The sequence below is a fragment of the Sturnus vulgaris genome, chromosome 29 (assembly GCF_052056855.1).
Source record: "Sturnus vulgaris isolate bStuVul1 chromosome 29, bStuVul1.hap1, whole genome shotgun sequence".
In the NCBI taxonomy this organism is placed as follows: domain Eukaryota; kingdom Metazoa; phylum Chordata; class Aves; order Passeriformes; family Sturnidae; genus Sturnus; species Sturnus vulgaris.
This window is the reverse complement of record NC_142271.1, coordinates 3,927,243-3,951,793: the sequence shown is the minus strand read 5'-3', so window position 1 is coordinate 3,951,793 and position 24,551 is coordinate 3,927,243. Positions and strand designations below refer to the sequence as shown.

The 24,551-nt window shown below is 58.4% G+C and overlaps 1 protein-coding gene across 2 annotated transcripts in view; it reads right to left on the bottom strand.

Moving 5' to 3' along the window:
• Positions 1 to 220: 220 nt before the first annotated feature.
• The window catches only part of FOXP4 (forkhead box P4), a 59,900-nt gene continuing 35,569 nt past the window's right edge, over positions 221 to 24,551 (bottom strand). Inside the window, exons 4-17 of one of the 2 annotated variants that reach the window (XM_088180281.1) lie at positions 22,662 to 22,784; positions 20,949 to 21,035; positions 15,428 to 15,575; positions 14,543 to 14,747; positions 14,190 to 14,294; positions 11,512 to 11,599; positions 9,770 to 9,859; positions 8,931 to 9,132; positions 8,768 to 8,844; positions 8,549 to 8,650; positions 3,859 to 3,980; positions 3,686 to 3,752; positions 3,174 to 3,340; positions 221 to 2,238 (exon numbers count right to left, since the gene is read on the bottom strand). In XM_088180281.1, coding sequence (XP_088036407.1) covers positions 2,094 to 2,238; positions 3,174 to 3,340; positions 3,686 to 3,752; positions 3,859 to 3,980; positions 8,549 to 8,650; positions 8,768 to 8,844; positions 8,931 to 9,132; positions 9,770 to 9,859; positions 11,512 to 11,599; positions 14,190 to 14,294; positions 14,543 to 14,747; positions 15,428 to 15,575; positions 20,949 to 21,035; positions 22,662 to 22,784 — 1,728 coding nt within the window. In that variant the 3' untranslated portion in view covers positions 221 to 2,093. The remainder of the gene's footprint in view (positions 2,239 to 3,173; positions 3,341 to 3,685; positions 3,753 to 3,858; positions 3,981 to 8,548; positions 8,651 to 8,767; positions 8,845 to 8,930; positions 9,133 to 9,769; positions 9,860 to 11,511; positions 11,600 to 14,189; positions 14,295 to 14,542; positions 14,748 to 15,427; positions 15,576 to 20,948; positions 21,036 to 22,661; positions 22,785 to 24,551) is intronic. The other variant, XM_014872710.2, reaches the window with a different exon arrangement.

The following is a 24,551-nucleotide window of genomic DNA, read 5'->3' as shown; positions in this document are numbered from 1 at the left end:
AGCCGGGAATGAGCCGGGAATGCGCGGGGCTGTCCCGGCGCTCGGCTCCGCGAGCCGCGGGCGCGGGTGACACCTAGAGGGGTGTCCGGGGGAGAAGGAAAATCCCGGGATTCGGGCACGGGAGAGGCCCCGAGACCCCCGGGCACCGCCCCACCGAGCCGGGTCACCCCCGGGGACACAGGGGTGACACAGGGGTGACACAGAGACCCCCCAGCCCCTGCAGCCACCCGGGCACTGGGGATGCACTGGGCAAGGAAAAGGATGAGGGGAGTCCAGGCTCACCTTGGGGACATCCCACAGCGCCAAGAGCCCCTCCGGGGGTCCCACAGGTGACACACGGGGACAGGTCACACCTTCCCCCGACCCCCAGATCCGTGTGTGGCGTTTTTAGCCCAAAAAGTGGCTCCTGGGATGCCAACAGTGACACAGCCCCCCGGGAATGTCTCACCGCAGGGTAACGGGGATGGAGAGGGACAGAGGGGACCTCGGGGTCACTTTTGGCCTTAAACACCAGAGCAGCTCCAGGTCCATCACAGCAAAGTCCCTCACGACCCTGCTGGGTGCCAGGACAGCCAGAGCCAGCCTGGCTGTGCCAGGGAAGGGGATGGATCCCAGGGAAGGGGAGGATTCCCAAGGAAAGGGATTAATCCCAAGGAAAGGGATGCTCCTGAAGGAAGGTGATGCTCCCCAAAGCCACCATGGGACCACTGGGAATGCCACGCTGCCTCCCAGGAGGAGCCTGGCACTGGGTACCCACATCACCACCCCAGAAAGAAAGAGCAGGGAGAAGAGGGGTATTTGGTTGTGTTGTTCTCGTTATTATTTTTTTGTGTGTGTGTGATTTTTTTTTTTTTTTTTTTTTTGGCATGAATACCATCTGTTCACCTGAACTAAGGACCTTCTGTCTCTAGAAATCTTTTGGTATCTTCCCATCTGGACGCAAACAAAAGGATGAGGAAAAGAAAAGATGAAAAGCAGAATTTCCTCCCCCCACCAGCAGCAGGCTCAGCTCAGGGGCCACGGCCAGATTTGGCCACCACAGGGATCCTCCAGGGCCAGCTTTGATGACCCCCAGGTCCCCTGCAGGTGGGGATGGACCCCTCTGCTCCAGCACAGCCCTGCCCCAGCTCCGGGGGTAGCACGGGAGGCACAGGGAGCCTTTCCCTGAAGTGAAATGGGAGCAGTGGCCATCCCTGCCGGCTGGGGGGTGGCACTGATGTCCCAGCAGGAAGGAGGGAGCTGTGTCCTCACTGCCAGCACTGCTGGGGATGGTCAGCAATGCTGGGGATGGTCAGAACTGATGGTCAGCAATGCTGGGGATCCTCAGTACTGATGGTCAACACTGCTGGGAATGGTCAGAACTGATGGTCAACACTGCTGGGGATGGTCAGCAATGCTGGGGATGGTCAGCACTGCTGGGACCAGCAGTCCCCCACCAGCTGGGGCTCAGGGCAAGCTGGGAGTTCGCTCTGCTCGCCGGGCAGAGGTGACAAAGGGACACCGTCCCCCCGCCGCGCTGCTTCGTGTCCATCCCAGCTCCGTGACAAACCCCACATCCAGCAGAGCCCTCGGCCCCGTTCCTGCTGTTCCTTCCCCCGAAGCCTCGTTCAGGCAGCACGAGGGCAGCGTCCACGATCCCTCTGTAGTGCAAAACCCAGCGGGGACGCAGAGGTGACAGCAGGGTCCTGCCACGGCTCCCCGGGGCTCGGGCACGGCGGGGGAAGAGGGGACAGAGGCGCCTCCCCTGCAGGAGGGACCATTTCAGACAGCAACAACCAACCTGCCATCCTCGTGCACCAGTCACTAACCAAGGGAGGAGGGCAGGAAAAGTCCAGCTCTTGGGGTTTTGCTTCTCGTGTCGTGGCGGGGCCAGTCCGTCCCCGGGCAGTGGCAGCGTGAGGGACACGCCAGCAGCAACAGGTCGGTGCCGTTGTCATTGTCATTGTCCCAAGGAAAACCTTTTGCTTTGTGGAAGTGCCTTGAAAGAACCAGGAGAACGCCAAGGTCACCTTGGGGAGGTGGGAGCGTCGCTTGGTCTCCGTCCAGGAGGGTGGGAAGGGTTTTCCCCTCGGTGGGGGAGGAGGAAGGAGTCCTTAGGACAAGTCTTCCACCGGCAGCTCCTCCTCCAGGTCCCTGTCGTCGGGGATCGTCACATTCTGGTTGGTGGTGGCCATCAGTGACACGGGCCTGCTGTCGTCCTCCGCCTCGGCTGGCTCCTCCTTCACGTGCACGGGGTGGCTGCGGGCAAGGGGAGCCTTCAGCCTCGGGGACTTGGGTCCCACCACGCCAAAACTCCCCAAATTATCTGATCCAGAACATCCCTCAGCCTGAGAACAGAACTAAAACGCCGCCTTGCTCCGAGAGCTGCCCACAAGCAGCTCCTGGTGGATGTGGGCAAGGGGAGCCTTCAGCCTCGGGGAGTTGGATCCCACCACCCAAAACCTCTCTGAGTTTCTGGTCCAGAACATCCCTCACCCTGGGAACAGCAACCAAAACCCCCCTTGCTCTGAGAGCTGCCCACAAGCAGCTCCTGGTGGATGTGGGGAGGGGGAGACTTCAGCTTTGGGGAGTGGGTCCCACCACCCAAAACTCCCTGAATTTTTTGGTCCAAAACACCCCTCACCCTAGGGATAGGAGCCAAAACCCCCTGGCAACCTGGTGACAGGACCCCAAACCCTCTCACCCTGAGGACAGGAACCTAAACCTCCATCACCCTGCTGACAGGAACCCAAACTCTCTCACCCTGGTGACAGGAGCCCAAACACCCTCACCTTGGGGATAGGAGCCCAAATCCCCCCTCACTTTGGGGACAGGACCCCAAACCCCCATCACCCTATCACCCAAACCTCCCTCACCCTGGTAACAGGACCCCAAAGCCCCCTCACCCTAAGGACAGGACCCCAAACCCCCCTCATCCTGAGGATAGGAACCCAAACCCCCCTCACCCTGGTGACGGGAGCCCAAATCCCCTCACCCTGAGGACAGGACCCCAAATCCTCTCATCCTAGTGACAAGACCCCAAACCCTCTCACCCTGATGACAGGAGCCCAAACCCCCCTCACCCCATCACCCAAACCCCCTCACCCTGCTGACAGGACCCCACCCAGCTCCCGGTGCCCACTGTGCCCCCCTCCCCGAGCACCCCCGTGCCAGCTGTGCCCAGCCAGGCTGACCTGTACTGCTGTGGGGACAGGCGGGGGCTGTTGCTGCCGTTGCTGTTGACCTGCTCCACGGTGCTGCTGACGTCGTCGTGGCCCACGTGCAGCATGGCACTGGCCGAGCTGGTGTTGATCATGGTGGGGCTGTTGAGCAGGGGGAAGCTGCTCTCTGCCAGCGCAGCCTGTGACAGGGAGCACGGAGGGACGTGGGATTGGGGTTGGAAGGTCCTTAAGTCACATCTCATCCCACCCCTGGCACGGGCAGGGACACTTTTCAGGATCCCAGTCCTTGGGCACTTGCAGGGACAGAGCGGCCACGGCTTCTCTGGGAGTTTGTGCCAGGGAATCACCCTCACAGGGAATCATCTCCTCCATGTATCCAACTGAAATTTCCCCTCTTTCACCTTGAACCCACCCCACCCGTCCCTCATTTCCCAATGAGAATCAAGACCCCAGTGGAGAACAGGATTGTGGAGGGTTTGGTGTCCCCGTGTCCCCATCAGGGCCAGGGCTGGCTCCTTCCTTACCTGGTAACTTGCATTAAGTGCTCCATAACCGAGTCCTGAAATCATATTTTTGACTAAGGTGGGACTCCTGCAGGAAGAGAGAGAGCAGAGAGATGCAGGGCTGAGCATCCCCAGCCTGGGGACAGGGGTGGTGGCAGCTCTGGGGCTGTGTCCCAGGGGGAAGGAGCACCCACCCTGTCATCTTTGGTGGCCTTCGCTTTTGGTACTCGTGCTCGTCCACGGTCCACACGGCGCCCTTGACGTTCTCCACGCGCACAAAGCACTTGTGCAGGCTCAGGTTGTGGCGGACGGCGTTCTGGGAACACGGGGACACGGGCTCAGGGCCACCCCAAACTGCCCAGACCCTCCTCCTCCTCCTCACCATCCTCCTCCCTGCCCAGCCCCACAGCTCCTGTGGGTGTCCTGCCACCCAAACGCTGCCCAAAGCCCAAACTGCACGTGGGACAGGACCCCGAATTCCACATGGAACATGATCCCAAACTGTACATGGGACACGATCCAAAAATGCACATGGGACACGATCCCAAAATGCACATGGGACATGATCCCAAACTGCACATGGGGCGTGACCCCACTGGGAGGAGCCTGGCCTGATGCTGAGGAAGGTGGGGACAGGGTGGGTGGGACAAGGGACACGAGCTCCACTGCAGCTCTGGTGATGCTCAGCAGAGCCAGCTCCTCATTCCCTTTCTTTTTCTTTCCCCTCAGCCCTCCCCTCCCGTTTTGGTCCTTTCCCTCCCTTTCTTCTTTACATCGACCATCTTTACATTTCTAAATGTAAAATAAAGAGACACACACGTAGGCAGACAGCGCAGCCCCGAGAGATACCAGCTCCCTTTTCCCCTTCCAACTCCCTGCCATTTGCTACTGCCCCTATTTCATTACCAATTTTAATTTGCCTCTAATTAAATCCTGTGTATTTTTCCGACTCACTTGCTAATCCATGAGGGAGGCAGGAGGCTGGAGTGGAATCTCTCCGAGCTATAATTACAAAGGGCCTAATCACGCCGGGGCTCTGCCTTTGAATAAATTTCCTTGCATTAAGGTTCTCAGATTCTCTGCCTTGCAAATGAGAATGACCCCAATTTCAGGAAGTTGGCCTTGGAGGGTTTTTTTTTTTCTCTCCTTTTTTTTTTTATTTCGAGTCCTGATTCGTGATGAGAGACTAATTCGTTACGCTAAAACATTAACAGCAATTTAAAAGGTCGAACGGGGGCTGTATAAACAAAGGAGCCTGGCCAGCACAACAAGGCAAAAGGAGACACAAGGACTGAGCCCCCCCGTGCCACCAGAGTGCCAGAGTGCCCAGGAACCCAGCAAATGGCACCAGCATGGCCCCCTTGGCCTGGAATTTGAGGAGGAAAACAAACAAAGCTGGGCCATTCCCTCGTCACCCATCCATCCATCCATCCATCCATCCATCCATCATCCATCATCCATCCATCATCCATCATCCATCCATCATCCATCATCCATCCATCATCCATCATCCATCCATCATCCATCCATCCATCCATCCATCCATCCATCCATCCATCATCCATCATCCATCATCCATCCATCATCCATCCATCATCCATCCATCATCCATCCATCCATCATCCATCCATCATCCATCCATCCATCATCCATCATCCATCATCCATCCATCCATCCATCCATCATCCATCCATCATCCATCATCCATCCATTCATCATCCATCCATCCATCATCCATCATCCATCCATTCATCATCCATCCATCCATCATCCATCCATCATCCATCATCCATCCATTCATCATCCATCCATCCATCATCCATCATCCATCATCCATCATCCATCCATTCATCATCCATCCATCCATCATCCATCCATCATCCATCCATCATCCACCCATCCATCATCCATCATCCATCCATTCATCATCCATCCATTCATCATCCATCCATCATCCATCCATCATCCATCATCCATCCATCATCCATCATCCATCATCCATCCATCCATCATCCATCCATCATCCATCCATCATCCATCATCCATCCATCCATCATCCATCCATCCATCATCCATCATCCATCCATCCATCATCCATCCATCCATCATCCATCATCCATCCATCATCCATCATCCATCATCCATCATCCATCCATCATCCTTCATCCATCCATCCATCATCCATCATCCATCCATCCATCATCCATCCATCCATCATCCATCAATCATCCATCCATCCATGCCATGGTGACACGGTGACAAGCAGCAGGGACAGGCTCCTCTCAGCCCTGGGGACATTTTGTAAGCAGCTCCCCGTGTCCCTGGGGAGGGAGATCCAGCCCAGTCAGCGCTGCTTGGTGGCATTTTGGGGGAATCCAGCAGGGCCCTGGTTCAGTTCCTCAGGGGACACTTGGTGTGGCTGAAGCCAGGCCCTGGGTCCCAGCCTGGTGCCACTGTCACCCAAAGGGGGACACTCTCCATTTGGGCCATGCCCTTAAGCCCCAAACTCTGCACTGGCATGACCCAGCCAGGGGGGTTGGGATACAGAGAGACACCCCAGGGACCTGGGATTCCAAGGGAGCAGGACAAGCCCTCGTCCCCCACTCTGTCCTCACCCCAGGGCTGGGTCCTGTCCCTGTCCCTGTCCCCTGGGAGCACACACAGGACGTCCCTCCCTCACCACACTCCCTCTTTCCTTTTGTCCAAACAGTCCCTGGCTGCATCCAGGAGCGTGGCACAGCCAGAACCTTCCCTGCCCAGTGTCCACGTCCCCTGCTGGCCCTGGTAACACCTCCTGCTCCGAGTCACTGGGGGGGGACAAGCCTGGGAAGGCTCAGGTGGGGATAAAATAAACCCTGGTAGAGGGCAGGATGTGATCCTGCATCCCTGCAGCCTGGCATGCCCCATGCCTGTGCTGTTCCCAAGTCACACAGGGGGTCCCAGGCCTGCCCCCCAGTTTGGGACCCCCCCCATGGCAGAGGGGACGTGTCCCCTGCCTCAGCCTGAGGTGGCTTTTGTGTTTCCAGCCCGTGTTTGCTCAGAGCCAGGCCCAGCTGCTCTGTTTGCTTCTCATCTCTCTCCTCTAATGATGTTTGCTCTGCACCCTCCACCCACTCCCTGGGCCCTGCTGGGGTCTCCCTGTGGTTTCCCCACCTTGGTCCCCAGCATTTCTGTCCCATCCTGGGGGGAGCCTACAGAAAATGAGGGAAAAACCCCAGAAAAGTGATTTTCAAGGAGAGGAAATGTGTTATTTTTTCCTGTATATCCCCCTCCTTCAGAAAAAACCTGGCCTTGGACACTGCAAATTGTGAAGGGAATTATCCCTCCCCTCCTCAGCTCTTTTCAATCCCCTGCCCTCCCTTTTTGGTGGTAAAACACGAAAAAATAAAGAATAAAAAAAAGGAAGCAGGAAACTGAGGGATGCCCTTGTCCAACTCTGCCCATGCTAACATGGGGCATGTGCAAACTGCAAAAAAAAAACCCCAAAATATTTATTCCTTTTGGCAATAAAAAGGCAGGAAAAAGGCATTTTGACCTGCCATTATCTCATTGCAGAGGGGAAAACTGAGGCCCTGGGAGCAGTGATGGCCACAGAGGGCTCTGTCCCATTGCTGCCACCCTGTCCCCATTCTAAAATTTGCCAAAATTCCTGATTATCCACCTAAAAGCACAGCCTGGATCTGCAGCAGCAACGCACGGGGGCCCTGAGCTCCTGGAGAATGGATTCCTCCTCCTCCAGCCTCTCCAAAAGCTCCATCTCACTTGCACCTTGCTGATTTTAATTATTTTTATTTAAACTAGCAGGTTTCCCTTTGCCACTTCACTCCTTGCTGCCCCGAGCAGGAGGGAGCTGAGCTGCCTCTTGGTAAATATGTGCAGCAGGAAACAATAAATAAATCAATCTTCCCTGATGGAGGCAAGAAGTGAATCACAGAATCACAGAATCACACAACTGCTCCTTCCACACCCCCTGCTCCTCTGAGATGGCTTTTCCCAGCTCTGATTTCTAAAAAAAAAAAAAAAAAGGGGGAGCAGCCCCAGCACTCATATGCTGCCCCAAAATTCACTCCACCAGCCCAGGTTGGTGACAAAACCTCCTCAGTGACAAAAAGTTTGCCTGTGAGAGGGGTGGGGGGGGACCTGATGGGCACAGGCAGCTGCTTGGGGGGTGGCAGAGGGGATCCCCTGCTGATGGTCCCCCTGCCACCCCCTCTCATCCCTCCCTGAGGATCAGGACCTGCATTCCCAGCCACCAGCAGTGTCACCTGCCCCCAGGTTATCATTAACCTTATTTGCTATTTCCAGTCTCTCACTCCTGCCTCTGCCCTTCTACTCCACAGAAAATCCCTGGATTTCACCACACAGCCCTTTGCTGTATCCCACTGCAGGGATGATGCATCCCCACAGCTCAGAGAGGTGTTTGGGGGGCAAAAAAAAAGTGGGATTTGGTCCTAAAATAATTTCCTGCATCATTTTAGAGCTGGGCAATCAACTGGTCCTTTAGCACAGGAGCATCTCCTGCAGCAGCCGGGTCTGGGTGGGATGGGGTGAGCCCAGGGTGAGTTGGGGTGAGCCTGGAGTGGGTTAGGGTGAGGTCTGGGGGGAATGGGGTGAGCCCAAGATGGGATGGGATAAGCCAGGTTAGGATGAGGTGAGCCTGGGGTGGGTTGGGGTGAACCTGGGGTGGGTTGGGGTGAGCCCAAGGTGGGATGGAGAGAGCCTGAAGCAGGATGGAGTGAGCCTGGAGTGGAATGGGGTGACCCAAAGTGGGATGGGGTGAGCCTGGGGTGAGCCCAAAGTGGAATGGGGTGAGCCTGGGGTGGGATGGGCAGATGCCAGGATGGGTTGGGCAGAGCCCAGGGTGGCAGGCAGGGCTGCTCTCACCTTCCAGGTGGCCGTGTTCCTCCGGAAGTAGGCGAACATCCGCGTGAACCAGTTGTAGATCTCATTCAACGTTAGCTGCCTGTCGGGGGTCTCCAGGATGGCCTGGGCAGCCAGAGAGGGGACAAGGCTGTCACTCGTGGGGTTGGACACATCCCGAGGGGCAGAGATGGGGTTCAGGGAGGATTTTGGGGGTGCAGAGCTGGCTCAGGGATCTCTCACCTGCCGGATGAGCGAGGCGTACGTGAAGGGCGGCCGGACGTCGGCGTTTTTGTAAAACTCGTGATTCTGTGCAAGCTCTGCAGGGGGACAACAAACACGGAGGGGGGGGTGAAGGGACCCACTGTGCCCCTCAGAGGGTGCTGAGCCCCGGCCCGGAGCTCACCTGAAGAGATGGGGGTGCAGAACTTCTCCGAGTTCCTCCTGCGGATGGGCCCCACGTTGTGTAAAGTGGAAGAGCTGATGACGGAGGGGCCCTGCCGCAGGGGGGTGATGGGCGCCGTGGCCGAGGTGGGGGGATGAGGTAAACCGTCAGGAAACGTGTCTGAAGTGCTCTTGGACAGGGTGGCACTGGAGACCAGGTTCAGCTGCACGGACAGGCAGGGAGGGGATGGGGGTCAGGAATGGGGTTGGGGTCGGGAGAGCCCCGGGAATGCGGGAGGAGCCAAAGCAGGCGGGGAGGGGCTGGCAGGGGGCACGGGTGGGCTTGGAAAGGGTGGATGGAGCCAGGGGGTGGGGATGCAGCAGTGGGATGGACCCGTGGGATGGGGATGGACCCATGGGGATGAACTGATGGGATAAACCAATGAGATGGGGATGAACCTGGTGGGATGGGAATTAACCCATGGGATGGACCCATGGAATGGGGGCGGACCCACGGGATGAACCCATGGGATAGGAATTAACCCTTGGAATGGGAATGGACCCATGGGATGGGGATGAACCCATGGAATGGAGGTTAACCCATGGGATGGGGATGAACCCATGGGATAGGAAGCACCCATGGGATGGGGATGCACCCATGGGATGGAGGTGCACCCACTCCATGTCAGAGCTGGTGGAGCAGCTGCATTTCCCTCCTGCTCGTGGCACAAGGGACCAGGCTGTGCCAGAGGGTGGCCAGGGCACATCCATCCCACCGAGCCCACCCAGGTGAGCGTGCCCAGGGCAGGGAGGGGACAGCAGCTGTCGGGGTGGGGACATAGAGGGCAGGAAGGGACTCACGCTTACAGGCTGGCTGAAAGGCTTTGGCTCTGAAGGTCTCATGTGAAGATGGGCCATCATTGCTTGGAGACGCTCGCTCTCCTTGGCCAGCTGGGGGAGGCAGAAAGCAGGAGGGGGACGGTCACACAGTGACAAAGTCACCACGGAGGTGCCCACGGCCTGGAGGAGCTGCCATGAGCCCCCAAACCTGGTCTGGACAGGCAGCACCCCTCAGAGTGTCCCCCCAGGTGCCACCTCCTGCCTGATTCTGGCTCCCCAGTGGGGCTGCTGTACCCACCATGGGGGGCACAGGAGCTGTGAGTGCACTCAGGGAAAAATCCACAGAGCCATTCCCAGAGCTGCCACCCACCACAGCCCTGGGTGCTCCTGTCCCCTCTGCCCTCCTGCTGCTCCCCAGCAGCTCCCTGTCCATCCGTCTGTCCGTCCATCCCCCGCGTTCCCACATCGCTGTAATTGCTCCCTGCCGCCTGTTTCCTCCCCGGAGTGAGCACAAGGCTGAAATATTCTCTGTGGCACCACGAGAGGATTTGAGCCCGGCAGCTCCGATGGGATCTGACACTCTGCTCCTCGCCGTCACCTTCCCTTCCCACCGGCACCCCTCAAGCTCGGGGGGTCCCCGCGCTCCAGCCAAGCCCCCCCTGGCAGAGCGAGGCGAGGAAGGGGTTAAAAGCAGGAGGCAGAGCGGAGTTTGCAGCAAGTTTGGAGCAGCTCTGGCGCTTTCTGCAGCCGCGGTGCTCATTAGAGCTGACAGCTCTCCCCTCGTGATGCAGACGCTCCGCGCCGGCACAGCGGGAGCTCCGCGCTCCAAACTTTCTAATTGGTGGCTCCGTGGCAGGTTCCTCTCTGCACACACAGCTCTGCTCTCACCCTTCAGCTTGTTTTTTTTTAATTATTATTATATTTTTCCCTCCTCCCCTTTTCCCTTTCCCTCCTCTCTTTAAGCCGCAGTAATTGCTTTCAACCCCTGGCTCAGCAGCGGGATGGATGGCAGGGATGGCCCGGGAGGATGCAGCTCCACACCCGCCCCAAGGTTTGGCTGTGTCCCCCCTCCCCGCCATCCCACAGCCCCTGCAAGGCCCCTAAATCTGGGTGGGGGGTCCTAAAGGTGCTGCACATCTTGTCCTGGACACTGTCCCCTGTGGTGTCACACACAGCCATGGCCACACAGCACCCTGAGCTCCTGCCAGCCCCAGGTGCTGTCACAGCATGGGGGTGACCCCCTGCCCCATCCCATTTTCTGACCCCCCCATTTCCTCCCCTCTTTTCCCCCCTCCCTTCTCCATTAACCGAATTATGCAGAGCACGCTGGGGGCTCGCAGAGGCTGGGAAAAGCACTATTTAAAGCACTGCCTTGCCAAAAATAGCGCCCCAAAGTTGGGCTCCCAGAACCACATTCAGCCACCAAAATTAAGTGGCCTGGTTTCCAAGCAGCCCCGTGGCTCCCAGGGAGGTGGCACAATGTGGGGACAAACCCTCCTGGCAGCACCTGCCTTCCTTCCTCATCTTTGGCACCTCCTTTTACCCACAGGGACACTTTGGGGTGAGAGGGGAACTAGTCTGGGGGTTTAATGTCCACCTGAATGCAGGATTCCTGTTTGGGAAGGGTGTTTAAAACGAGTCCTCAGTGGGTGGTACAGTCCCCAACCCTGTCACCCTCTCCTGAGGGGAGCAGCCAAAGCACAGGGTGACAAAGAAGTGGCTTTTTGTCCCCGTGTCCATGGGGGCTGGGGTGAAACACCCACCTGTATCTCCAGCTGCTGTACCACTTGCATCTGGACTCGACACTGGGCCGTGCTTCGGTCATCAAGTGCATGTTCTGTGTTGAGGTGTCTGGGGAGGAGAACAGAGAGGTTTGGTTAGGCCTGGGCATGCCCAAAACTCAGCCCCTCCGCTGGGGCCACACCTGGGATCAGCCCTGACCTGCAAATTGCTCAGGGATGCTCTGGCACCGCTGCCCAAAGCGGGATGGGCACCAGGGAAGCTGAGGCACGGAGGTGACTGAGCAAGCCAGGCTGTGCCACCACCCCAAATCTGGGCTGGAGGGTGGCTGAGACACCCTGTCCCTCTGCTGGGGCCACACCTGGGATCAGCCCCCACCTGCAAATTGCTCAGGGATGTTCTGGAACTGCTGGCCAAAGTGGGATGGGCACCAGGGAAACTGAGGCACGGAGGTGACTGAGCAAGCCAGGCTGTGCCACCACCCCCAAACCCGGCCTGGAGGGGCTGGGAAAAACACTATTTAAAGAACTGCCTCGCCAAAAATAGCACCCCAAAGTTGGGCTCCCAGAACCACCATGATCTGGAGGGTGGCTGAGACACCCTGCCCCTCTGCTGGGACCACACCTGGGATCAGCCCCCACCTGGAAATTGCTCAGGGATGCTCTGGGACCACTGGGAAAAGCGGGGTGAGCATGAGGGAAACTGAGGCACGGAGGTGACTGAGCAAAGCAGGCTGTGCCACCACCCCAAACCCGGCCTGGAGGACACCCAGCCCCAGGGTGCTCAGGAGCAGCCTCTGGCAGAGGGAAAGCCCAGAAAGTCCAGGATTTTCCTGGAGCAGGCTGCTGGCACGAGGTGCCAGGAGGACCTGAGGAGCAGGTTCCAGGACAAAGGCAGCCATGGGAGGTTGCCTCACACGTGCTAAGGGAAGCCCTGGGGGCAGAAGGTGGCATTGCCAGGCTGCTCCCCACCCTGCACTTCCCTGCCTCTTTGTTTAGGAAGCACCAGGACCTCTGCTCCAGGACACTCTCCCTCCTCCTCAGGGAGGGGAAGGGCTCCTGGTGACAGGGCTGTCACTCGCTGCAGAGCCAGGGACATCCTCGTCCCAAAGCCTGGGGACACAGCCAGCCCCGAGGATGGCACAGGGCCAGGCTGGGGTGGGCACAAACCTCTGGGGTTCCTCACTGGAGGAGTGGGATGGTTTGGAGGGGGATTCTGGGCAGATGCCACCCTTGGAACACCCCAAAAGGGTGCCAGGGGCCATGTGCCAGGATTAAGGCTGAGACATCCCAGGAGAAGGCGCCTCAGGAGCCCTCTCCAGGCTGGCTCCGGATGTGGAGGATGGCAGCAGCCTCTTCCAGCCCCAGCGTGCACAGACAAGTCAGGGAGCCCGGCCCTGCTGCCAAACCCATCCGTGAGCAAAGCCCCCAGAGCCCCAGCCCTGCTCCTCTCCCTGCACGGCCACGGCTGCTTCTCCAGGGGGAAAAAAACCACCAGAGCCATTTCCCACTCATTTCTCTCACTCTCATCAACCACTAAGGCCGGGCTGCCCCTCCCAGCCCAGCCCAGCCCCTCCATGGACTGGGGGCTCACAGGAGGCTCCAAGCTGCTGCCCAGACTCCAGGCAGGTTCCAGGCTGGGCTTGGCCTTGGGGAGCTGCAAGTTTTCTGTCTGTCTGTCCCAACACGTGCCCACAATGGCAGGGAGGGGACAGAAACGCTTGTCCAGGGGGGCAGGGAGGTGGGACAGGCTCTGCCAGCCCCGTGACCCAGCCCTGGGCATTCCCTGCCAGCTCCAGCTCCCAGCCTGGAGCTTGCTCATCTGCCCCGTGCCACTGGAACATGTCCTGCCAGGCAGCAGGAGATGCCTTATCTGGGTTCACCCCATGACTCAGAGGAAGGAGGACACAGGAGGCTGAATCATCCTCTCACTCATCCCCGGGCTGCCTTTGCACCTCCTCACCCTGCTGGGCAAGGCCTCTGCTCAGCTCCTGCCCTGGGAAAGAGTGGCCTGGCACAGTCCAAGGGATGTTCCCACCAGAGCCAGCGCCCAGAGCGTGGCAGAGGCCAGAGGATGAGTTTGGAAAAGGCCAAAACGCGGCGGGCGCGGAGCGCGGTGCTCGCCGAGCAGACAGCCGGGGGAGGCGGGGGAAGGAGCCCGCCAGCCCGTCAGCTCCTTCTGATGTCTTTGCTAAAAATCCTGGCTACAAAGAGATCTAATTGCAAATGAACTAATTAAGTAAACCTCTGACGAAGCGTGAAAACAATTTGTTTGACCCTGACGCTAGCAGAGGGCTCTCCGACAGCAGAGTTAATCAGTCAGCGCCGGAGCCCACAAGCGGTGTCAGCGGTGCCATCTGCCATCTGCTGCCTCCCCCCGCGCCCCCCAGCACGCCTGCCAGCCCCCCTCGCCTGCTGCCGGCCTCTGGCCTCCTCCACATCATTCACTCATCCGATGGTTTGGGTTGGAAGCGCTCATAAAGCTCGTCCCATTCCACCTTTGCCATGGGCAGGGTCACCTTCCAGGTTTGGACACTTCCAAGGACGGGACAGCAGCAGCAGCAATGCCTGCTGTGTTTTCTCCACGTGGTCACCCAGCTCTGGGTACACACTTTGGGATGTCTGAACCAGCTCCCAGCATCTTCCCCTCCACCAGCCCCAGCCTGAGACAGACAAAACTCCCCCAAAAAGGTGACACTTACTTGACAAACTGCCCCAAGTCCTCACAGAGGGTTTCGCAGCCAGGCCACTTGCACTCTCCGTGGCCATAGAGTGGGTGGGAGCCGGGGGTCTCTTCGTGGGAAGAGCTGCACAAGAGGGAAAGGGATCTTCAGATGGGGATGCTCCAGCATTCCCAGCCATGGGGGCACCCATGGGAGACCCCACAGTGACAGACCCCCGTCCCCTGTGGCCGCAGCAAAACAGTGCCAGGCCTCTCTTATGGGGTGGGCAGAAATCCCCCCAAGCCCTCCCAGCCCTGTGGGTGATGGATCCCAGCCCCTTCCACCTCTCCAGGAATAAAAACACAAAGTGCCAGGGCCCGACCCGGCTCTACCTGTCCCTTCTGGGCGTGTGCATGGTGCTCTGTCCATTGGGCAGAGGGTGATGGGAAATGGGAGGCGAGACCTTGGCGGCCGAAAACGAGGTAGAGTTGGAGGTGTTGGTGGTGAGGTCAAGACCTTCCTGCTTAATGCTGTCCTCGACGGGCTGGGAGGCTGTGACCTCCTTCCAGAGCTGCTGGAGGTCTGAGGGGCAAACAGCTGTGGCACAGGAGAGTGACCAACGTCAGCAGGGACAGCACCCAGGGCTTCCTCCCTGCTCCCTGACTCCCCAAATCTCACCCAGCCCTGGGAGAACGTCAGCTGGAGCTGGGCACAGCAAGGGGAGGCTGCACGGCCCCGTTGGGAAACACAAACCAAGGCACCTGCAGCACCCACAGAGCTGTTCCCAGAAGCGGGGAGAGCCTGGCTTCCCAAATCCTGGCACTGCTCTGCCAGAGGAAGAGGTGTCCCAAATCCTGGAAATCCCTTCCAGAGGAAGAGGTGACCCAAATCCTGACACTTCTCTGCCAGAGGAAGAGATGCCCCAAACCCTGCATCCTTCTGCCAGAGGTGTCCCAAATCCTGGCAATCCCTTCCAGAGGAAGAGGTGACCCAAATCCTGCACCCCTCTGCCAGGGGAAGAGGTGCCCCAAATCCTGCACCCCTCTGCCAGAGGTGCCCCAAATCCTGGCAATCCCTTCCAGAGGAAGAGGTGCCCCGACCCTGCCACAGGTGCCACAGGAACCCGGATCCCAACCCCGCACGGCTCCGACCGCTGACACCACCACCCCCAAAACTTTGGGGGCACCACAAACCCCAACACCACAGCCCCTCCCCACCCGCCCTCACCCAGAACCGGGCCAAGCACACGCCAGAACCCCCTCAGGCCGTGTCCTTACCTTGGGGCAGGGTCTGCAGGGGCACCGTGCCCTGCCCTGGAGGGAGGCTCACCAAGCCCTGGCGCTGCAGGTTTAACAGGTGCTGCTGCTGCAGCTGCTGCATCTGCAGGAGCTGCTGCTGGAAGGCCAGCTGCTTGTTCCCCAACGGCTGCCGAGACAAAAGGAAGGACAAATCCCAAATCCAGGCTTTATTCCCGGCCTGGCAGGGCAGGAGGGGGGTGGTGAGGGGCGCTGGCAGTGAGAGGTGACAGGGGAAGGGACACGGTGCTCGGCTGTGCCTCCATCCTGCTGCGGGGCCTGCTCAGCTCCCGGCTGAGCCGGACGGAGGCTTTGATCTATCGGAAGAGGAGGGGAAGGAAAGGGAAAAGGGGAAGGGAAAAATAAAGCGCTGGGAAGAAAGGGAGAGAGAGAGAGAGAGAGGAGCTGTGCTGGGAGGAACTCGTGAAGCCCAGCTGGGGGGGTCCCATGGGAGGGTGTAAAAAAAAGGGGGGTCCCAGCAGGCAACAGGCACAGAACCCTCTTGTAAAGCAGAAATTTATCCCTGTTTGTCAAAAATGACAGTCATTCCGTGGTGAGGGGCTGAAACTGAGGGGAGGGGGTGCTCAGTGCCAGGACCAGTGTTCCCACCCCATCACAGCCACCCCACAAGTAGGTGACTTTCCCCCCCACCCCCCGGAGCTGGCCAGGCTCTGACCAGCATTGCTGGCCCTAAACTAGTTAGGCAGGACAGGTCCCTGGGGAGGCGCCGAGAAATCCATGAGAATTAAGTGAAGGGGAGAGAATTCAATTAGAGCTGGGGACAGGCAGCTGCTAATCCGAGCTGGCTGGGAGAGGGGAGCTGCCCCGGGGCTGCCCGGCCTCATTAGTGGGGCAGGCGGCTCCGTGACCCCGTGAACCCCCCCCAAACCCCCCTGTTTGGGCAGACGGTGCTGGCAGGGAGCGAGGAGCCAGGCTGGGGCACATCCCCCCCTCGCTGCACTCTGCAGCCCCCCCAAAGGAGGATTCCCATGTTTGTGTTCTCACTGAGGAGCACAGGAGCTCTGCAGGCAGGATGTCCCTGTTTGTGAGCACCGTGGGGATTCAGGGCACATCCCCCACACTGGGAATTCCAGGGAGCTGGTGATCCCTGAGGCTGCATCAACAGGGAACAGCAGAGACTCCCTGGCAATCCCAGTCCGTGAATGAGTTTGGGGCCATCCCAGTCCATCACTGAGTTTGGGGCCATCCCAATCCATGACCGAGTTTAGGACCATCCCAATCCATGACCGAGTTTAAGACCATCCCAATCCATGACCGAGTTTGGGACCATCCCAATCCATGACCCAGTTTAGGACCATCCCAATCCAGGACTAAGATTGGGGTCAGCCCCCCACTGGGTGCAGGTGGATCCCTGTGGATGCTCAGCCTTGGCTTTGTGAATCAGAGGGTGAGGATGGGCTCCAAACCCCTCTCTGCAACATCAGGCATGACCAGAGCCCTCTCCAGGGTACAGACCGAGTTTAATTCCAGTTTCTCAGCCTCAGAGATGTGTGGACTCTCCCTGTCCTCCTTGGCCACAGCAGAATCACCTCCCCAGAGTCACATCTGGATCCTCCCTGGCTCAGTCTCAGCCCTGCACCTCTGAGGCTTAAAGATCAAGGCACAAATCAAAGCAATTCCTGCTCTGTGAAGAGAAATCCCTGATTCCTGAGCCACGAGGGCTCCAGGCCATGGGATCAGCAGGATGGAGGGAAAAGGGGCAGGACCAGGCTGTGCCCGAGGGCTTTAACAGCGACTTCTCTGTCCCCCAGTGTCCCCTCCTGGTGGGGGAAACTCTGCCACCATGTGGGATGGACACACTGTCCTTGCTTTGGTTAGAAACAGCAGCTGGGATGGGATGGGATGGGATGGGATGGGATGGGATGGGATGGGATGGGATGCTCCTCATCCACGTCACTTCCAGGCTGTGCTGCTGGGAGTGGATGAGCTCAGGATGATCCCTGGGCTCTCCTGACCTGGATTCAGCCCCCCTGAGCAGCCCTGACCCACACGTGGCTCTGGCAGGGACGCTGTTGAACGTGGTGATGTGAAGGTTGAACCTGCACCTTCATGTGCCTCAAATCCATGTCCCTCCAGCTTCCACACACCAGGAACAGGAGGAGCAGCCCCAGGAACACAAATCCAAGCCAAACCAAGGCCTGGTCCTGTGGGGAAGCCAATCTGCCACCCCTAGGGAACAACTGTGGCACCACAGACCTCTAAACCCCTGAGTGATGGGTGAAGGGAGCCAGAGCCACCCACCAGCCCACGGGCTCCAGGCCAAGCCTTCCCTGGAGAAACCAGGCTGGGGAGAGCTTGGATGACAGCCCCAGCTTCCCTAAAAATCCCACACCCCAATGATCCTCACCACTACCATTCCTGTCGGAAAAGCCACTCCCAGAGGAGCTGGCTCTGTATGGAGGCAGAATCCTGTGTTTGGCTCCCCTGACTCATTCCCAGACCATTCCTGAGACATTCCCAATCCACTCCCAGCACATTCCCAGACCATTCCCAGACCATTCCCGAGCCATTCCCAGCCCATCCTCAGCTCATTCCCAGCCCATTCTCAGCTCGTTCCCAGTACATTCCCAATCCACTCCCAGCCCATTCCCAGTCCATTCCCACTCATTCCCAGCCCATTCTTAGCTCGTTCCCAGTCCATTCCCAGCTCGTTCCCAGTCCATTCCCACTCATTCCCAGCTCATTCCCAGCCCATTCCCAGTGTGGGGCTGGGGGTCTGCAGCATCTCCCGCATTAGATGCAGCTGAGTGGGTGCAGCCAGCGGGGCAGGAGGCGCCGTCACTTTGATTTATGAGCACATCAGGAGGAGTTTGTGCCGTGACACGCGGGACTGACAGCAGCACTTCATTAAGCTGACACCGGGGTTAGGCCCAGCAGCCCCCCCTCCCCACCCTGCCTGCCTCAGCTGAGGGACAACCCCTGCCCTCAGCAGCTCTGGGGACACACTGAGACCCTCCCAGGGGGTTTTGGGGTGTCTGCACCCCGTCGCTGTTTGGGGGAGCCAAGCATCCTGGGATGAGACACAAGGGTGAGAAGCTGCACTACAGCTCCTCGTTTCCTCCACACTCAGGATGCTGCTGGAGGTTGGGGGTGGCCCTCACACCCCAGCACAGGAAAATGCTCCAGGATGGGCTGGGATGTGCCACAGCTCAGCCTCATCCTGGTGGGATGTATAAATTCATGGATCAGCTGCCTTGACCTGCCTTTCCTCACACCCCCAGTGTGGTGCAGACCCATGGACAGGAGCATCCCCACATCCCCAGGGACAGGATGCTGCTGACAGGCCCTTCCCACACATCTCCATCCTCTTGTGTGTCCTCCCCTTCTCTGGGGCATCCCCAGCCATGCTGCTCCCGGGATATCAGAGCTGCTCCTCCCAAAAATTCTGCCCCTGATCCCAGGGATATCAGAGCTGCTCCTCCCAAAAATTCTGCCCCTGATCCCAGGGATATCAGAGCTGCTCCTCCCAAAAATTCTGCCCCTGATCCCAGGGATATCAGAGCTGCTCCTCCCAAAATTCTGCCCCTGATCCCAGGGATATCAGAGCTGCTCCTCCCAAAAATTCTGCCCCTGATCCCAGGGCTATCAGAGCTGCTCCTTCCAGAGATGCTGCCCCTGATCCCAGCTCCTTCCTGGCCCCTTTCCCACCTGGGGATCCTGCTCTGAGCTGCTGACTCACAGCATTGCTGAGAGGAGCCCTTGGGATCAGGCAGAGGAGAAGCAGAAGGCGCTGGGTTACAAATCTTGCAGCAGGGCCAGAATAAAATCTGGCCATGGGTTTCCATGAGAGATCCCAGAGCAGCTCTGTGGAGGCATCTCGGACATTCCATCTCTTCCCTGAGTTTCATGGAAGCCACAGCATCGCCATTCCCAGCAGGCAAACATGAACACTGACTTTAGGAACACCAGCTACCCAAATTTTTGGGGTGAAACCCAAGCTTATCCGAGGGTTTTGAGGAAGGGAAACACTGACATCCCCCTTGCTGGAACCCCCACAGTGCTTTTTCCCAGCTGGAAAGCTGGACAAACACCCCTCCAGCAGCATCCAACACCCCTTCCCCCCTGCTACACCCTTTCTTGTTGGATACATTTCCAGTCTCCTCTGTAGCATTTAATTAAAAGTTAACACGAGCTTTTTAAAGCAGAGCCCGCTAAGCAAGCGCTTTGTTAGAGCTTAATTATATCCCTGCTCGCTGCTGCAAGAGAACATCACCAGGGCCAGCAGCAAAGTCCTTGAGGAAGCTCACATTTACTCCTCCCCCATTCCCCAGCTCCTGGAGATGGCTCTGATATCCCTGACCCTGTAAATGCAGCCACATCCCACAGGGAGAGCCGGGCTGAGGCTGGAGCAGGTGACCCTGAGCCGCTGCTGCCACCCTGGTGCCCTGATGCCAGCGTCAGTCAGTCCCCCCTGTGCCACCCCAACACAGTCTGGGCTTAAAATCTTCCCTCTCTGCCAAAAAAAAAGCTGAATTTCAAGTGTTGGGTGTCCATCCAGAGCTGGATTTTGGGAGGAGTGATGGCCACCAACAGCCCCGTTATCCCTGCCTGCAGCAGGGATGGGCACGGAGTGGCTCCCTTGTCACTGGGAGCCCATGGAAGGACACTCAGTGGAGGGGCAGCCATGCCAGACATGAATTCTGCAAAAAACACCCCACGTGAAGCATTTTGGGAAGAGAGAGGGGCAGAAATACCCAAGGAAAAGGAATGGAGTGGTGCTGTCTGCTGGCTGGGCTCTGTCCCCAGGCTCTGGGTGGCCACAGCACGTCCCCAAAACACAGCCACGAGCCCTTGGGGGTGTGTAAAGGTTAAACACAAGACTGGTGCCATCACAGGGAATAAAATGAGTCTCCACCAGGCACCCACCTGCCCAGCCCTGCCAGTGTGATCCTGGGGGGCTGAGAGCCCTGCCCACCCCAGAGTCTCCTGCTGGAAAAGCCCAAAGTGATCCTTTGCTGGGATCACTGCTGTATCCAACATTCCCTGGGCTTTGGAGAGCCTCCCTTCCTGGCAGGAAAAGCCAGGCTTTGGTTGCCACCAGACCAGCCCTGCTTTGGTTGCCACCTGACCAGCCCTGGCCACTCCTCAGGGCACTGCTGTGCCAGCTCAGCCAGGACTGGGCTGCCCAAGCTGAGCCTGGCAGGGCAAGGGCTGGGCTGAGCCTTCTCTGACCCCACCACGGGGGGATTTGGGGAGCCCTCGCTCTGTGCTGGGGGGCTGGGACCTGTCCCTGTCACCAGGGAGGCCCCTCTGGTGCTGGTGCCCCACACCCCACACCAGATTGCAGAGAGGGAGGAAGAGGAGGAGGAAAAAGAGGAAGAAGAACAATTCCCAGTGATGAACTGGTCACCCTGGCACCTCCAGAGCAGGATGTCCCATTCCCATGTGCTCCCTGGGGGTTGTCCCCCACTTTGTTTTGTGCTGCCCCCCCCTTTAATTTGCTGCCAGCTCTGCTGTCCTGGAGCCCTCCAGGTGAGCTCACCTCTTTGGGTTGCTGCTTTCCGGCTTGCTGCTGGGTCAACAGCTGCAGGTGAAGCTGCTCCTGCTGCTTCTTGTAGTATTCCTGCAGCTGGGAAAGGGGAGAGAGCAATGGGATCAGCAATGGGATCAGCAATGGGATCAGCAATGGGATCAGCAGGGAGCCACCCCGTGCCCACCTGCTGGCACTGTCACCAGGGCAGGCTCCCTGTGTCACCTGGTGCAGGCTGGCAGGAAAGGACCCCCCAGGGCAGCCAGGGCAGCACTGGAACCCTGGGCACGCGTTCCCAAGGGCTCTGGATCCCCATGAAACCCCCAAACCCCCCCCCCCCAGTGCCCACCCTGCTGTTCATTTTAATGCCAACCCACTGCCCTTTGAGAGAAAAGCAGGCCGGGGTGCTCTGGCACATCACAGAGCATTTCAGGGTGGGGAAAGCCCGGTTTTGGCATGGTGAGACCCCAAAACACCCCTGACAAGTGCTGTGAGAGCCCGGTGGGGTCCCAGGAGCAGGACACACACACCACAACCCCTGGCCTGTGAGAGCTGGGGGCTCAGCCCTGCAGCCAAAACAGCCCCTCAAATCAAAGCAGGGGCCACAAAACCCGGGACAAACCCCCTGGATCCACAGGGAGCCACCAGAGAGGGTCCCAGCAGCCACAGGCAGCGCTGGGACCAGCAGCTCTCACCCCGGCCCCTGAATAAAGTGCGGGTGATGGATTTGCTGCGTGCAGGGGAGGGGGAGGAAGGCACGGCGAGGTCAGTGAGACCCCCCAGCCCCCTCTCAGGGGCTCAGGAATGTCCCTGGGGATGTCGGGATGCCTTTATCAGTGGCTGTTTGTGTCGGAGAACAGGTTTGGAGGGGCTGGGTGTTTACCCCCGAGCCAGCCCCAGCCAGGGCGCAGCGGCCACGCCGGGCTGGGAGCAGGAACATTGGGTCAGGGGTGAGAGGTGTGATGTTTGGTTTGCTGCCGGTGGAGAATGTGAGCTATTCCGGCCTGGGTTGTTTAATTTGCAGTCAAACGTGTTTCTTTATCCGGCTCCAAAGAGGCTTGTGGAAGGACCCACCCAGGGTAGTGTTTACCCTTTGTTCTTTCCCTGGGGCCAACCTTGAATCCTTATCGGCCTGTTTGGAGTAAACAGGTACTGGAGGCAGGAGGAAGGGTGTGGAGGATGCTTGTGGGGTTTCTCCCTCTCTCCCTCCTTCCCCCGGCAGAGCTGTTTATTACCCAAGCAGACCTATTTTGTCTCAGAGTGGAAATCTGATTTTTTTTTTTTTCCCTTCTCCTCCTTTTTCTTCCCTCCCCATCCAACCAAAATCTCTGGAAAAGCCACGCAGGGCCATGAGAAACAAACCTCAGCTCTGGAGCTCGATACAGGCACCTGCCCAAAGCCCAGCAGTGGCCACGGGGGCTCTGCTTGGGGCACATCAAACCGAGAGCATCCACCCCGACCCTGGCTTTTCCCAGGAGCTGGGCAGCCCCAGAGCAGCCCTTGGGCAGAATTTTGTAGGAATTTTGAGCCCCTGGCTCAGGGTGGCAGCACCAGCCCTGTCAGCACCTGCAGCTCTTTCCATCCCTGGACGTGCTGGGAATCCCAAAGGAAATATGTGGGAAGCAGAAGGAGGAAAGGATCCATTTTCCTGCCTCCAACAAACCCCAGCATTCCCAGACCCCTGGTGGGAATTCCTGGCTGCATTCAGCCCCTGTGCAGCGTTACCTGTTGCAGCATTATCGCCTGCTGCTGCTGCAGGAGGGCCTGGAGCTGGGGTGGGGACAGGATCTGCTGCATCTGCTGCGGTGTGATCATCTGTGGGGACATCATGGCCACGGACACGGGGACCTGCGACAGCAAGGACACGGTCACCACTGTCCCCAAACACCCAGAGCATCCTCCATGCCCCCCACACCTCTGGATGGAGCTCCTGAGCACGGGTCTGTCCCCTGGGACGTGGCAATGGCAGGGAGATGTGCCACTGGAAGTTCCTGAACCATGAGCTCCCCCCAAGCTGAGGGCTCTTTTTAAAAATACAATTTAACTGGGGGAACTGGGCATCAAACCACAGCTCCCTCCCCTGCTGGGAGCATGGGAAGAGTGGAGGGAAATGCCAGGGAAGTGGGAAGATACTGATCACCCAAATAACTCTGCAGAGCAGAGCACTGAGGAAGAGGTTACGGGGTTCTCCAGACACATCAAAGCTTTTACCTCCAGCTGACACCAGCAACTCTGTAATTACTGTGCCAAGAGCAGGGAACCTGCCAGCCCCTGCCTTTGGTTATCAAAACACGGGTCCACACCCCCGTAGTGAGGTGAAGCTCCTGGGAAGGTGCTGGTGATGGATCCCAGCCCTGCTGGGTCCTGCCCAGGTGGAGCAGTGCCCGGATGGAGCCATCAGGAGCTGCCTCATCCCAGCCGGGCAGGGTCAGGGCCTTGCTGTGATTTAATGACCCTCCTGGATGCCTCATATTCCTGGGAAAGCAATTAGGAATTGCTGGGCGGGAGCCACCAGCAGCCACGGGCTTTTCCAGGGGATCCCAGGAAGAGGCAGCAGCTCCTTGGCACGTGGGATGGGGCAGAGCACAAGCCAGGATCCAGCTGCACGCCAAGGGCTGATCCAAACTAAACAACTCAGGATCTCAGCACCTCAAAGAGCAGAGAAACCCAGCAAAGTCCCACTGAGAGCCTGGCTCCCGGCCTGGACCCCCAGTGATGCCCAGTCTGGACCCCGGGGTGGCCCCGTGCAGTCCCTCCCGCCTGTCATGGGTGTCCAGCTGACCTTCAAGGGAGATTGCAAAGCCTTATCTATTTACTCAGGCATTCTGCTGCAGGGACGCGTGGGACACGGGGCCAGCTCTGTTTGTCACCAGCGTTTCCCCCTCCAGCCACCTCCGTGGCGGAGCTATCGATTAATTCCTCCGACTTCCCACCCAAAGGCTGGAGCTCAGCAATGAACCCCAGCACCCTGCAAGGCTCTGGCACCCACCAGAGCCCCCCCGTGGCGCCAGCACCCAGCGAAGAGCCGCTGTTTTGGGCACACAGGTGCTCCCAGCCAGCTGTGCCAAGCCCCGGGCGAACATCTGGGGCAGGGGAGAAGCTGGCGAGGAGAGCGAGGTGCGAGCCCAGGAGCGCCGCTAATTTCCCTCTGCCAATTCATCAGCCAAGCAACGTGCTCGGAATGAGAGCCCCTAATTAATTGCTCCTCCACATCCCCCCCCCCTCCCCAGCCCGGGCGGGCTCCCAGCCCCCTCCAACACGTTTGCTGGCATTTTCAAATCGGAGGCATCCTAATTACCGGAGAGTTATAACACCTTCCATTTCTCGCCCAGCGGACTGACACCCTGTCAAGAGCAAAGAGAATTGCCAGAGGTTTTGACAACACTAATTGCCCCTATAATCTAAAAACACAAAGGAGAGGCGATTAGTCGAGAGGGCCCCAGCTCTCGATCCGACACGAGGTTTTCACAATGTTACAAGAAAACAAAAGTGACGCTTTTTAGAGTTTGATGGCTGCTAACAAAAGCAGAATTATATTTTCATACAACCTTTGTCTGCATTAAATGGCTTTTTTTTTTTTTTTTTTTTTTTTTCGCCTCCCCACCACCCCCCCGC